At 43.0% G+C, this 15,341-nt stretch overlaps 1 protein-coding gene across 3 annotated transcripts in view; it reads right to left on the reverse strand.

Annotated features, from left to right (window-relative positions):
* Nucleotides 1-1,388: 1,388 nt before the first annotated feature.
* LOC124003767 (solute carrier family 12 member 5-like) overlaps nt 1,389-15,341 on the reverse strand; it is a 328,893-nt gene continuing 314,940 nt past the window's right edge. For all 3 annotated transcript variants that reach the window (XM_046312326.1, XM_046312327.1, XM_046312328.1), the window contains exon 26: nt 1,389-5,978. In XM_046312326.1, the coding sequence (XP_046168282.1) occupies nt 5,887-5,978 (92 nt within the window). In that variant the 3' untranslated portion in view covers nt 1,389-5,886. The remainder of the gene's footprint in view (nt 5,979-15,341) is intronic.

Genomic DNA, 15,341 nt, shown 5'->3' on the forward strand with positions numbered 1-15,341 from the left:
TCCAGGAGTTGGCGGATGCTTTAGTCCAGGTCTGTGAGGAGATCCCTCAGGAGACCATCCGCCACCTCATTAGGAGCATGCCCAGGCGTTGTAGGGAGGTCATACAGGCACATGGAGGCCACACACACCACTGAGCCTCATTTTGACTAGTTTTAAGGACATTACATCAAAGTTGGATGTAGGATGTGTTATTTTAGTGTTCCTTTTATTTTTTTGAGCAGTGTATGTGCTTTACATCTTTTTCTTCCCAATTGGTAGTTATAGTCTTGTCCCGTACTCCCGTACAGACTCGGGAGAGGCGAAGGTCGAGAGCAATGCATCCTCCAAAACACAACCCAACCAAACCGCACTGCTTCTTGACACAATGCACACTTAACCCGGGTCAGCACCAATGTGTCGGAGGAGACACCTGACTACCGTGTCAGTGTGCACTGCGTCCGGACCGCCACAGGAGTCGCTAGTGCGTGATGGGACAAAGACACCCCTGCCGGCAAAACCCTCCCCTTACCCGGACAATGCTGGGCCAATTGTGCGCCGCCCCATGGGTCTCCCGGTTTGAGTCTGGACTCAAACCCAGAATCTATAATGGCACAGCTAGCACTGTTGTGCAGTGCCTTAGACCACTGTGCCACTTGAGAGGCCGCTAGCTAAGATTTTGAAAGTAGGAAGTTTATAGGATCAGTCCAATCAAAGCTACTGTACATATAACGTGATTTGTCTTCTTGGATGGGAACTTCTAATGTAACTCTATGGCAGCACCCAAGGGGCTAGAATTTTCTAGCTCTACCCTTAGACTTGGCGGTGACGTAGTGTCCCAATGAGTGACAGAACACTGAGACAATAACGGCGCAACGCTCCGTATTTTCTGCCGGCTTGCCCCACCACCACAGAAAGCACTGAGCTACACCAGCATTTTGGCGCTGCCTTATTCAAGAAAACAAAAAAGAGACCATGTTAGTATGCAGCTTTATTAACTCAATGATATCTATATATTTTTTACATTGTTTGCAAACTGATATGTGACACGTATTAATGTCAAAATAACATGCAAAACAGCCCTGTTTTTTTTTTTGGGGGGGTTGCAAAAAATATGGGTCTCAAAACAGGTGGGGCTCTGCTCTGAATGACGGGTCGCCACTGCTTGGGAAATGAATCATTCTGGAACACAGGTCATACGTAGCAGCTTAAACCTAGAGCGTGGCGCGTGGTTCATGACTGGACCGTTGTCATCATAGTTCCATGATTAGTGAGGATTATTAGGGTAGATTTATAGCACTACTGTTCAACCCCTATTGTACAGGTCTCACCTTGCAATACCTCATGGATTAAACCATTTAATATGGAAACTTCAGGATGAATCAAACCACAATTTTTTATTCACCAATATATTTTGTGCTTAAAGGCTCTCCAAACCTGTTTATTTTATTATAAATAATTATCTAACCCTAAATCATTAGCAAGATCAGAGTATTTGTTTTTTTTAAATAAATCAACCATCTACTGTGATTTATTCCCCCCCAAAATGGAGAAAAGAAAAACAACCAAATAGTTTTACTGCATGCCAAAACTGCCCTTGCACATACTTAAAGTGAAAGGAAGAAAATTAAATGAAAAGTTAGTATATAATTGCAGTGAAAAACTGCAGAGTAATGTTAAGATCTGATCTCGATATCCCACTATCACCCAGATCTTACTCCAACTGGCTGCAGTACACACTCATACCACCAGAGGAAGCTATGAATCGGTGTGTAAACTGGGCAAGTTAGTTTTTATTAAACACTGATTATGTCCTCTAACCTTCAATCACAACAAGTGTTAGCTCTAGATAAAGTGCTTTTCTGTCTCACCCACCACAGAGGAGATGAACACAAAATAACTTTATGGTCCATAAGACCTGGCTCTAAACATTCTAATGAGCACACCACCAACTTATCAGTTGTTAATGTGTTCTAATGAAAAACAACAATGTTATACAACCAAATGAAAAATGATTCCCCAAGTAAAAAACAATATTGCACATAATCTTACAAAACGCTAAGACTTTGTCCACAGTGATAAAACAGTGTACAACAAAGGACAACAAACATCGCCATAGGCTACTGTTTTTGACTGCAGTGTTATATACAAAGCAAAAGGAACACCTCTCAGGCCCATCTATTCAACGCAAAACTCATATTACGTTACGCAACATTAATTTAGCAAGATTGACAACAATATTGTGAACTTATACTTTTTTTTGCAAAATACTTGTTTTCAATGTCTAACTATGTAACCACGAGGCAATCATTCTCAAGTTCTTTTTTCTGTGACCAAAGCAATGTCTTGTAGTTTAATCACAGACCCCCAAAGGGAGCCCTAGTGTAGATGGAGGACACTCCCCTTCCAAACCACTTGCCTTGTACATATAAGTCATCACACCATATACCACTGAAACAAATATTTCCACATAAGACCATGCAAACAGTAATTATAAAACACATTGGAAATTCAAACAAACTAATTTCCCATAAATCCTTTTTTCACCAACATTTGAGATATTTTCTTTATAAATAGATTAAAGGCTCAGTCAATGCAGGCAATGTTGTAGTAAAATTCCAAAATAGCCAAGTATTTTGAAAGTTGATATGAGTGTCTATTAATCAAATGGTGTAATAATAGGAGAGAGTCATATGGTTGTAGTCATATATTGGCCATATGTAAAAACTAGCAGTGGCTAGACCAGTCGCTAGAGTTTGCTCTAGTAAGAGATCTGATGTAACTGGCAGACAACTACCAGTGAATTGCAGTTAACATTTCACACATCAATCAAAATGTAAAACAAAGAACTTTACTATCTTTAAGTTCTAACAACACTTTATTGCACAATTGTTGTCAATTCAACTTGATAAAACGTTCAAAGTTGCAGTCTGGGCTAAGAGTTTCTCTAGACTAAATGTGGATTGAAGAGGATGGAATAATCAAGAGTGCCATTTGTGAAAATAATAAAAAAAGCACTGGGGAGGGGGGGGGACTGCCCCCGGACTCCCAAACAAATTGCACCATAATGGTATAAGTATTGCCTCAAGATACTGTATAATATATTCAGGAAAGTTCTCTTCCAAAGCTGAAAATGACTCCTGTCCAGAAAGACTCTCAGGTCAATAGTTAATAGGTAAAGCCGGGTCAAGTCTTGGAGGAGACAAACCACCAGCATTGATATGTATTTCTATATATGCCTACCCTTTTTCTGATATCTTTTGTATGTTCCTTTAATGTGTTCATTTACAAATAACTCTAATACTAGCAGAATTCACAACATATGAGTCTGACTTTCAAACAACACTTTAAACATAAATACTGGGTTCAACAGCTCTATAAACTAGTTTAATTTGTTGTTTTGAACCCTCTATTATATATATTATATATATTTTTTCGTAGTTCCACTACAAGTGCAAGTGACTTTCAAAACACAAAATAAATACATGATGATGGTTGTCATTGTGATATATTAATAGAATCCTTAGACATTAAATCTACATACAAAATAGATGAGTAAAAAAATAAATAACATGAATATGTGAGACCAAATTTCAGCTATTGCACATTCCTTTCAAAATGCACTTTATACGTCTTTGTTGTAATTAGCTAATAATCCATTCATTGTCAGGGCCATACATATTGGCTCAAATCTGTGCCAATTTTGTGGATACGAAATCACATATTTGGATTATACTGCATAGGGTTCAGTGTTACGGAAGGGGTGAGTTTCATAGCTGTGTAACCCTTTTCCATTCCATCACTTTTTATATCTATTATTATTTAATTGCACACTAACCCTTCAACCTAATGCACAATTTGTACTCTGTAATTTAAATCAATATTAGACTTTCATAGATCGATTTCATTTAAAAAATATTTTTTTTATATGGCACATGTAAACATATCTAAATTTGGCAAAACAACATATATTTTTTTGCGATAATTAAAATTATATCTCTATTATATAAATATGCATAACTTTTGTCTATAAACATAAACAACATTTTGTTTTCTAGGTGGAAAAATGTTAATTTAATGAACTGGTAAATCCATTAAATCACCTGTTGCACAGTGGGGGACAGTGCAGGTGCAGTACTCGTCAGGGATACAGTGACAGTTACCATAGTGATAGGAGCCTAAGCCATCCAAAAGCAGTTTTGAACCGACCCTTTGAGAGAAGGGACATTTTCTCCACTAGAAGCTTTTTAGTAAGTCACAAACATACTACACTCATAATTAACAACGCGTCAGAGCTTTTACACTATTTACAGTGATCCACACTGGGGTCAAGGGGTGTGGGTGTCTGACAATGATGAACTCACTGTTCATAATATTTCCCTGTCTCTTTTCAGTTTCTCGTTCTTAGTGGAAAGGTCGTCTGACATAAGAGCAGGGGCTCTTTTTCAATTGTCTTTCCTCGATTCTTTGTCTCTCCTCTGTCCAAGGAGGCGAGCAAAGGGGATAGTAGGAATCAAGGAAAGAACATTGAGAAAGAGCCCCTGCTTTTCTGTCAGACGACCTTTCCGCTAAGAACGCTCCTCAGAGTTTAACAACGTATCAATATCTTAAGTCAAGCTGGCCTTGTTGTTTTTGGCACTAACAGTGGCTGGATCTAGACGGGACACATAGACACTTAGAAAGGGGGAAAAGGGAGAAGTATAAATATGATGACAGTGCGAGAGCAAAAACAAAGTACAGCGACATGAGGACGACATGTTGCAGAGTACTCAAGATGAGGTCAAAGTTCATAGAGCACGATCTATGTCATCACGGAGGCTTGTTCGTTTCTCTCCCATCTTCCTCCAAACTTTGTTCCTTCGTTCACAACTTACCCTGATTAAAAGAATGACCAAGTTCTCTTCAAACCACAAACCATGACCATGGGTAGCAGTCTTTCTCGACGGTGGTCATCTCCCTTAATGAACAGGGTTTCCCACAGGAGTCTTTTGGTATTCTCTCTTCGCTGTGGTTTCACAGGGTCTTATATACACGACTAGCTACACAACGTCAACATCCTCAGTTCTCCAATAACCACTGTTCAGTCTTGCGTTAGGCTACTCCATGTTGATAGGTAGGTGACTCCAAATCGATGGCACTCTAAAACATCCCCTCATAACAAAGCACAATCGGATGAATGAGACACTTAAGCTGCGTCTACACAGGCATCCCAATTCTGATATATATATTTTTTTGACCAATCATATCAGATCTTTTTCAGAGCTTATCTGATTGGTCAAAAGACCAATTACTGAAGAAAACATCATAATTGGGCTACCTGTGCAAACGCAGCCTTAAACACACACAGACACACACATCACACTGAACAACCCAGCTCACCTAACCCTCTGTATCCTTGACTCCATAACCAAGTGACCAGTGGATTGACCAATAGGCAGCTATGAATAGCACAAAGGGTGTGGAACTGGACAGTGATGGCTACCTGCAATCAGCACAGGGCAGTATTTCACACTATTTCATTTCAGAGTACTGATTGATAATCTTGCTGGGTGAATTGGAAGTGGACTAAACCTTTCCTTTGTAGGTTATTTGAGTCACGGACAGGGGGAGGCGAAGTCTCTGAGCCATCTGCTCTAGATGATATGTGGTCTGGATATGAAGCTAAAAGAGGCTACCTCTGACATCTTATAGGACTGGAAAAGTCTCTAAAGTGTGTGAGGTAATCTAAATAGCATCCTACTAGTCTGAATAGATTCTGTGTTTGTGTGTGTGAGAGTGTGTTTTAAGGCAAACAGAAGATAGCGTGAAGAGACGCAAGGTGAGATGGGGTATTGCTTGGGTGTGAGCGGAGTGTCTGACAGAAACAAATGGAAGGGGGGATCAGGGACTTGGGGGGGGGCGGCTGCTCTCTCAAGAGTAGATGGTGATGACCTCACGACCGCCACCGCGAACCAGTAGAACCCTGTTGAGACCTTCAGTCAGGACCTCCAGGAACTCCATGTCTGAGAGCACGCAAAAGATAAGGAAAACAACTAACTGGTGCACCTCTGTAGCGTTATGCTTACTTTTACTAGTAGCCAGATACTTACGTGTTTCATATTTATTTTATTAAAATGTTTACCTACCTCCAACTATTTTTTATAATAATTTCTCTCTTTATTATAAATAGTCTTTTAATGTATTTTTTTGATTCCAATTACTTTTTTGTATATATATTTTTAATTTTACCCCCTTTTCTCCCCAATTTCGTGGTATCAAATTGTTAGTAGTTACTATCTTGTCTCATCGCTACAACTCATGCGTCCTCCGAAATACAACCCAACCAAGCCGCACTGCTTCTTAACACAGCGTGCATCCAAGCGCGCATCCCGGAAGCCAGCCAGCAGCACCAATGTGTCAGAGGAAAGACAGCGCACCTGGCGACCTGGTTAGCGTGCACTGCCCCCGGCCCGCCACAGAAGTGGCTAGTGCGCAATGAGACAAGGATATCCCTCCTGGGCCAAACCCTCCCTAACCCGGACGAAACAAGGCCAATTGTGCATCGCCCCATGGACCTCTTGGTCACGGCCGGCTGCGACAGAGCCTGAGCGCAAACCCAGAGTCTCTGGTGGCACAGCCCTAGACCACCCGGAAGGCCCCCTTTTAATGTATTTTTTTGCAAGGTTCTGTCTCTTTTTTTTCTTAAAAAAAGTATTTAATCATAGGCATATAATACCATCGACAGCCATTAGAAATAACTATCCCACATTGGGGAAGTGGGAGGTAAGGTTCATGTTCCACCAGACTACCCTCCACCCCTCTCCCAGAACACCTCTTCAGCCTTCTTCAGCCCACTACCCCAGTGTGGTGGACACAAAAAAGCAAACTAAAACTAAAAAACAAAAAACAAGTCAGATACTTATTTGTAACGACACAGCTTCTATGGGCAGATAAGCTGTGTGAAGATGACTTAAGACATACTCCATTCTGTAAACTCCATGGGAGTGTTAACATGAGTAAAGCTATAGTATGTTAATTTAAAGATCCTACAGAAAGATGCTGTGGAAGCCAGGGGGCTGATGCTGTTGTAGTCCATGTGGGGTCAAACAACATTAGGAGGGCTAGCTCGGAACTGCTGAAAATTGATTTTTAAAAACTGATTCTATCTTTGAAAGTTTCTAAAAAAGCAGCCAATTATTTCAGGCCAGGTACCATCGTTGGACCACGCCTGTGAAAGATTCATCAGCAGGCTACTAGCATTACATGCCTGGCTAAAAGATTACTGTAGCTTTGTTGGTGTTACCCTTTCTATGAGCTTATAATATAAACTACACCGTGAAAGGTACTGTTTACTTGACTTGAATCATATTTAATCATACATGTAACAGCAGTTTACAGCACGTTCTTCCTCTCCCCAATTCACTTAAACTATATTTCTTTATTTCCCTTGGGCTTCACCTGAGTACCCCTAGTGGCTGGAATACAACTATATTAAGCCCCTTACACTGGCATAACGTTTAAAGATAAACCTTTGTCACCTTCTGGAAACAGAAGACGCTTTACAGGAATGACAGAGTCCATCCAAATCATCTTGGCTCCTAGACAATGACTTATCAATGAACCAAGCCCTGCTCATATAATCCCTACCATTGTGTCTCTGAGTTGTCGTAGTGCTGCAGCAAATGTACATTGTCCCATGAACGTTGGAAGTCATAATATAAATCCTGTTCGGGCTCGGAGCAAGTATATTCATGTCCGGATGAAAAGCGTGCCCAAAGTAAACTGTCTGCTACTCAGGCCCAGAAGCAAATATATGCATATTATTAGTAGATTTGGATGGATAACACTCTGAAGTTTCTAAAACTGTTTGAATGATGTCTGTGGGTATAACAGAACGTATTTGGCAGGTGAAACCCAGAGGACAAACCATCCAGGATTTATTTTTTGAGGTCACTCTCTTTTCAATGGGTATTCTATGGGGATATGGATTTCTAAGGCACTTGCTTGCAGTTCCTATCACTTCCCCTGGATGTTAGAAGTCTTTAGAAATCGGTTGATGTTTTTCCTTTGTGTAATGAAGAAGTAGGGCAGTTCAGATCGAGGGCCGAGTGAAGTGTACTGTTTGTTAGAGGCGCGTGACCTGAAAGCACGCTCCACATTGTTTTCGTCCGGTATTGAACACAGTTTATCCCGTCTTAAATTGTATCGATTATTTATGTTAAAATATACCTAATGTTGCATTAGGAAAGTTGTTTGAAATGTTTGGACAAAGATTACAGGTAACTTATGAGATATTTTGTAGTCATGTTGCGCGAGTTGGAACCAGTGTTTTTCTGGATCAAACGTGCCAAATAAATGGACATTTTGGATATATAACGACGGAATTAATTGAACAAAAGGACCATTTGTGATGTTTATGGGAAATATTGGAGTGCCAACAGAAAAGCTCGTCAAAGGAAAGGCATGAATTATATCTTTATTTCTGAGTTTCGTGTTGCGCCTGTCGAAACATGATTGTCTGTGTTTGTTTGATGGGGTGCTATCCTCAGAAAATAGCATGGTTTGCTTTCGCCAAAAAGCCTTTTTGAAATCTGACATTTTGGCTGGATCAACAACAAGTTTAGCTTTAATTTGGTGTATTGCATGTGTGATTTCATGAACGTTTAATATTTATTGTAATTTAATTTGAATTTGGCGCTCTGCCATTTCACCGGATGTTGTCTAGGGATTCCGCTAGTAGAATTCTAGCCATAACAGGGTTATAAGTAACCTAATTTATGTCCCTCTAAGTCCCTGAATGCCTCTGTCAATCCTATAGCTATTGTATGCAGTAATCATATGTCTATGAAATAGAGTTAAACTATTATCACTGAGGCAGTGTGTCCTAGTAGGAAGTTCACTGTGTGCAGCTCACCCTGCGCTATCAGCTCAAATATAAATATAACTTTCATGTCTATTTCTGATAAGATGCTCAGTAAAACAATCAAGCATCCCCCCAAAAATGCTAAAAATAGCCGACATTAACATCCTGTATGTAGCCTAAGAAACAAGGTTAATGAAATCGACAACTTGATAGTAACAGATGACATTCAAATACTGATCTCTGAAACTCACTTAGATAATACCTTTGATGGTATAGTGGTAGGAATACATAGTTATAACACACAAAAATAAATGCTAACGGGGGGTGGTGTTGTGGTTTATATTCCAGTTAGGCGTAGAGAGGATCTCATGTCAAATACTGTTGAAGTAATATGGATACAGGTTCATCTGCCCCACATAAAGCCCATTCTTGTAGGAAGCTGCTATAGACCACCAAGCGCTAACAGTCAGTATCTGGATAATATGCGTAAAATGCTTGATAATGTATGTGATATTAACAGAGAGGTATAGAGGGCTTGCAGTTGCATTACAAATCACCTAGCAACCGCACAAGGCGCCATGTTGGAAGATCAGTCAGTCTGGGGAAAGTCCACATGGCTGGCTGCATTTTGCTTTCAGATTGCCCATTATTACATTTTTTGAAGGATCCAGATAACAGAGGCAATGGGGAGAACCTATTCAAGTAAAAACGTATATTTTGAAAATGATAGCTACAGGAACTTTGTGTGCAGGCTAACACAAATGAGCTGCTAACATAGCTAGCTAGCTACAGTAGCTAACTAACTTTACATACTGTATAGCTAGCCAAGTGAATTAAATATCACCAGTTAGCTAACTTCATATTAGCTAGTTAGTTAGCCTGTTTCTTTGATGTTTTCTGTTCTCAGATACAGAGAGCTGTGTAACCCTGTCTGCAGATGAGGTCCCAATGAATGTTGCAAGAGAATAAGGGTAAATCCTTGTATACCAAGAATTATGTGTACTTATATGTTAACACATTTTGCAAACGAAAATACAGTTTAAAAGTCAATGTACTTTATAAACCTATTACAACTGGAGCAGGCCAACCCAGCTGGATGAGCAGGCTTCTGTTCTAGCCCAGCACTAACACACCTGATTGAATTTATCAAACCAAGTTGATAATCAAGTGTGCTATTGCTTGGCTGGAACAGAGAAGTCTGCTCACCCAGTAGATCAGGGATCAGTGGAGTGAGGTTAACTTTTTTTTGTTCAACTGAAATTATGTTTTACTAATAGCCCACTTGTTACTAAGATGTCTTACCTTCACATTCGAGTTAGACTACTTATTATTATACACATTTTTAAAATAGTGTTGATTCTGAAGTGTTTACTTGTTTTAATTGTTATCTATTTTTCAAGATGAAATTGTGAATACTTTGATTAATCACATCTCACAATCCTGCAATAGAAGAGGGTAAGGGAATCTAACTCTAATTTGTTTGTTATTTTTCTCAAGTGAACATTACCTACATTTTTGTTAAGTTGTAAGCTTTCCAATTAGTTTTATTTGATTGTCACTCTTTTATCAGGATATCAGCCATGTGAACCCATTTTGCAGCTGATAACGGCATGCAACGCCAATGCAACCATAAGCCTACAGCAGTGGTTCCCAACTCCAGTCATTGAGTACCCCCCACAGCACATTTTTGTTGCAGCCCCAGACAAACATAGCTGATTCAACTCATTGAGGGCCTGATGATTACTTGACAAGATGAATCAGGTGTACTTTTCTGGGATAACAATAAAACTCTGTACTGTTGGGGAGACTTGAGGACCGGAGTTGGGAACCACTGGACTACAGTATGATGGCATTAGTCCAGCGTTTCCCAAACTCAGTCCTCAGGACCAAAAGGAGTGCATGTTTTTTTTCTTCTCCCTAACACTACACAGCTGATTCAAATTATTCGAAGCTTGATGATTAGATGATTATTTGAATCAGCTCAGATGTGTAGTACAAGGTTAAAAACCAAAATGTGCACCCCTTGGAGTCCCGAGGGCCGAGTTTGGGAAACCCTGCGATTAGCCATATGGGCATTTGCAATTCACCCTTGACATTGTGCATCTGAAGCGGAGAGTAGCTTAACTCACATATTGTTGGGCTATATGTTCTCAATTTAAATACGATACCAATAGACAATGTGTATGAGGCTAATCATTATTTGCAGCTCGCAGTGATTTTCCTATTTTCCATTCATAATACATAACAATGATACAATTTCAATTCAATGTGTTTACTACAGGCCTGAATCACTTCATTGAATATATCTATTGTTCACTGGATGGCAGATAGATGGCAGTATAGTGCAGCTGCTCAGCTACAGCGACCGACACATATCAGTTTGCTACTAGGTATTTTTGCAGTCTGGTCGAAATGGATCATTTTATTGTAAAAAATAAACATACATCTATTGACAATGAAAATGTAGGGGAAGAGCTGGAGAACAAGCTGTGAATGAGCAACCACCGGAGAACCAGGAAAATCAGGAAGATGGCGGCGGGGAAATGCAGATAGCTAACGTAGCTAGCGTGGCTAAATTGGCTCTGGTGGCTAAGAGAAGGATACGATCGATTCAAGAAGAACACAGAAAGTTCCAAGAGAAATGGACAGGCAAGTATTTTTTTTTGTACTGCATGATGGGACTAGATCACTTTGTCTTATTTGCTTAAAGCTTGTTTGTTTGTATCTGACCAAATACTTATTTTCCACCATAATTTGCAAATAAATTCATTAAAAATCCTACAATGTGATTTTCTGGATTTTTTTCATCTCATTTTGTCTGTCATAGTTGAAGTGTACCTATGATGAAAATTACAGACCTCTCTCATCTTTTTAAGTGGGAGAACTTGCACAATTGGTGGCTGACTAAATACGTTTTTGCCCCGCTGTAAGGGTGGGACATATAAAGGGGAGGTAATGAGGAAGGTAATGGAGTCCAGGTGTGAATCATGATGATTTGCAGGTGTGCGTAATGAAGGATGCCAGATGTGCGTAATGATGAATCCCAGGACCGGTTGTTAGTATTCTGGCGACATTACGCGCCGGAGGAGTGGAGCAGACGTGACAGGGGGACTTGGTTTGGGCACATACGGAACAGGAGTTTACATAACGAGTTACATCCTGCGCCAAGGTGGGCCACCAAAACTTCTCAGCGATGGAGTGGATAGTGCGAGAAATACATGGATGTCCAGTGACGAAAGTTGTGTGTGCCAAGGTCAGCAGCTGATCCCTTATCCCTGTGGGAATGTAGATGCACTCAGGAGGACAGTTCAGGAGTGCGGGCTCCCTCTCTCAAGCCTGGCGGATGTCCACACCTACGTCCCAGGCCACTAGACCTACAACTCGGGAGGATGGGATTATAGGGGCACTCTACATTTACATTACATTTAAGTCATTTAGCAGACGCTCTTATCCAGAGCGACTTACAAATTGGTGCATTCACCTTATGACATCCAGTGGAACAACCACTTTACAATAGTGCATCTAAATATTTTAAGGGGGGGGGAGAAGGATTACTTTATCCTATCCTAGGTATTCCTTAAAGAGGTGGGGTTTCAGGTGTCTCCGGAAGGTGGTGATTGACTCCGCTGTCCTGGCGTCGTGAGGGAGTTTGTTCCACCATTGGGGAGCCAGAGCAGCGAACAGTTTTGACTGAGCTGAGCGGGAACTGTACTTCCTCAGTGGTAGGGAGGCGAGCAGGCCAGAGGTGGATGAACGCAGTGCCCTTATTTGGGTGTAGGGCCTGATCAGAGCCTGGAGGTACTGAGGTGCCGTTCCCCTCACAGCTCCGTAGGCAAGCACCATGGTCTTGTAGCGGATGCGAGCTTCAACTGGAAGCCAGTGGAGAGAGCGGAGGAGCGGGGTGACGTGAGAGAACTTGGGAAGGTTGAACACTAGACGGGCTGCGGCGTTCTGGATGAGTTGTAGGGGTTTAATGGCACAGGCAGGGAGCCCAGCCAACAGCGAGTTGCAGTAATCCAGACGGGAGATGACAAGTGCCTGGATTAGGACCTGCGCCGCTTCCTGTGTGAGGCAGGGTCGTACTCTGCGGATGTTGTAGAGCATGAACCTACAGGAACGGGCCACCGCCTTGATATTAGTTGAGAACGACAGTTTGTTGTCCAGGATCACGCCAAGGTTCTTAGCGCTCTGGGAGGAGGACACAATGGAGTTGTCAACCGTGATGGCGAGATCATGGAACGGGCAGTCCTTCCCCGGGAGGAAGAGCAGCTCCGTCTTGCCGAAGTTCAGCTTGAGGTGGTGATCCGTCATCCACACTGATATGTCTGCCAGACATGCAGAGATGCGATTCGCCACCTGGTCATCAGAAGGGGGAAAGGAGAAGATTAATTGTGTGTCGTCTGCATAGCAATGATAGGAGAGACCATGTGAGGTTATGACAGAGCCAAGTGACTTGGTGTATAGCGAGAATAGGAGAGGGCCTAGAACAGAGCCCTGGGGGACACCAGTGGTGAGAGCGCGTGGTGAGGAGACAGATTCTCGCCACGCCACCTGGTAGGAGCGACCTGTCAGGTAGGACGCAATCCAAGCGTGGGCCGCGCCGGAGATGCCCAACTCGGAGAGGGTGGAGAGGAGGATCTGATGGTTCACAGTATCGAAGGCAGCCGATAGGTCTAGAAGGATGAGAGCAGAGGAGAGAGAGTTAGCTTTAGCGGTGCGGAGCGCCTCCGTGATACAGAGAAGAGCAGTCTCAGTTGAATGACTAGTCTTGAAACCTGACTGATTTGGATCAAGAAGGTCATTCTGAGAGAGATAGCGGGAGAGCTGACCAAGGACGGCACGTTCAAGAGTTTTGGAGAGAAAAGAAAGAAGGGATACTGGTCTGTAGTTGTTGACATCGGAGGGATCGAGTGTAGGTTTTTTCAGAAGGGGTGCAACTCTCGCTCTCTTGAAGACGGAAGGGACGTAGCCAGCGGTCAGGGATAAGTTGATGAGCGAGGTGAGGTAAGGGAGAAGGTCTCCGGAAATGGTCTGGAGAAGAGAGGAGGGGATAGGGTCGAGCGGGCAGGTTGTTGGGCGGCCGGCCGTCACAAGACGCGAGATTTCATCTGGAGAGAGAGGGAGAAAGAGGTCAGAGCACAGGGTAGGGCAGTGTGAGCAGAACCAGCGGAGTTGTTTGACTTAGCAAACGAGGATCGGATGTCGTCGATCTTCTTTTCAAAATGGTTGACGAAGTCATCTGCAGAGAGGGAGGAGGGGGGGAGGGGGAGGAGGATTCAGGAGGGAGGAGAATGTGGCAAAGAGCTTCCTAGGGTTAGAGGCAGATGCTTGGAATTTAGAGTGGTAGAAAGTGGCTTTAGCAGCAGAGACAGAGGAGGAAAATGTAGAGAGGAGGGAGTGAAAGGATGCCAGGTCCGCAGGGAGGTGAGTTTTCCTCCATTTCCGCTCGGCCTTCCGGAGCCCTGTTCTGTGAGCTCGCATTGAGTCGTCAAGCCACGGAGCGGGAGGGGAGGACCGAGCCGGCCTGGAAGATAGGGGACATAGAGAGTCAAAGGATGCAGAAAGGGAGGAGAGGAGGGTTGAGGAGGCAGAATCAGGAGATAGGTTGGAGAAGGTTTGAGCAGAGGGAAGAGATGATAGGATGGAAGAGGAGAGAGTAGCGGGGGAGAGAGAGCGAAGGTTGGGACGGCGCGATACCATCCGAGTAGGGGCAGTGTGGGAAGTGTTGGATGAGAGCGAGAGGGAAAAGGATACAAGGTAGTGGTCGGAGACTTGGAGGGGAGTTGCAATGAGGTTAGTGGAAGAACAGCATCTAGTAAAGATGAGGTCGAGCGTATTGCCTGCCTTGTGAGTAGGGGGGAAGGTGAGAGGGTGAGGTCAAAAGAGGAGAGGAGTGGAAAGAAGGAGGCAGAGAGGAATGAGTCAAAGGTAGACGTGGGGAGGTTAAAGTCGCCCAGAACTGTGAGAGGTGAGCCGTCCTCAGGAAAGGAGCTTATCAAGGCATCAAGCTCATTGATGAACTCTCCGAGGGGACCTGGAGGGCGATAAATGATAAGGATGTTAAGCTTGAAAGGGCTGGTAACTGTGACAGCATGAAATTCAAAGGAGGCGATAGACAGATGGGTAAGGGGAGAAAGAGAGAATGACCACATGGGAGAGATAAGGATCCCTATGCCACCACGCCGCTGACCAGAAGCTCTCGGGGTGTGCGAGAACACGTGGGCGGACGAAGAGAGAGCAGTAGGAGTAGCAGTGTTATCTGTGGTGATCCATGTTTCTGTCAGTGCCAAGAAGTCGAGGGACTGGAGGGAGGCATAGGCTGAGATGAACTCTGCCTTGTTGGCTGCAGATCGGCAGTTCCAGAGGCTACCGGAGACCTGGAACTCCACGTGGGTCGTGCGCGCTGGGACCACCAGATTAGGGTGGCAGCGGCCACGCGGTGTGGAGCGTTTGTATGGTCTGTGCAGAGAGGAGAGAACAGGGATAGACAGACACATAGTTGACAGGCTACAGAAGAGGCTAC

The sequence above is a fragment of the Oncorhynchus gorbuscha genome, linkage group LG18 (assembly GCF_021184085.1).
Source record: "Oncorhynchus gorbuscha isolate QuinsamMale2020 ecotype Even-year linkage group LG18, OgorEven_v1.0, whole genome shotgun sequence".
NCBI classification, from domain to species: Eukaryota; Metazoa; Chordata; class Actinopteri; order Salmoniformes; family Salmonidae; genus Oncorhynchus; species Oncorhynchus gorbuscha.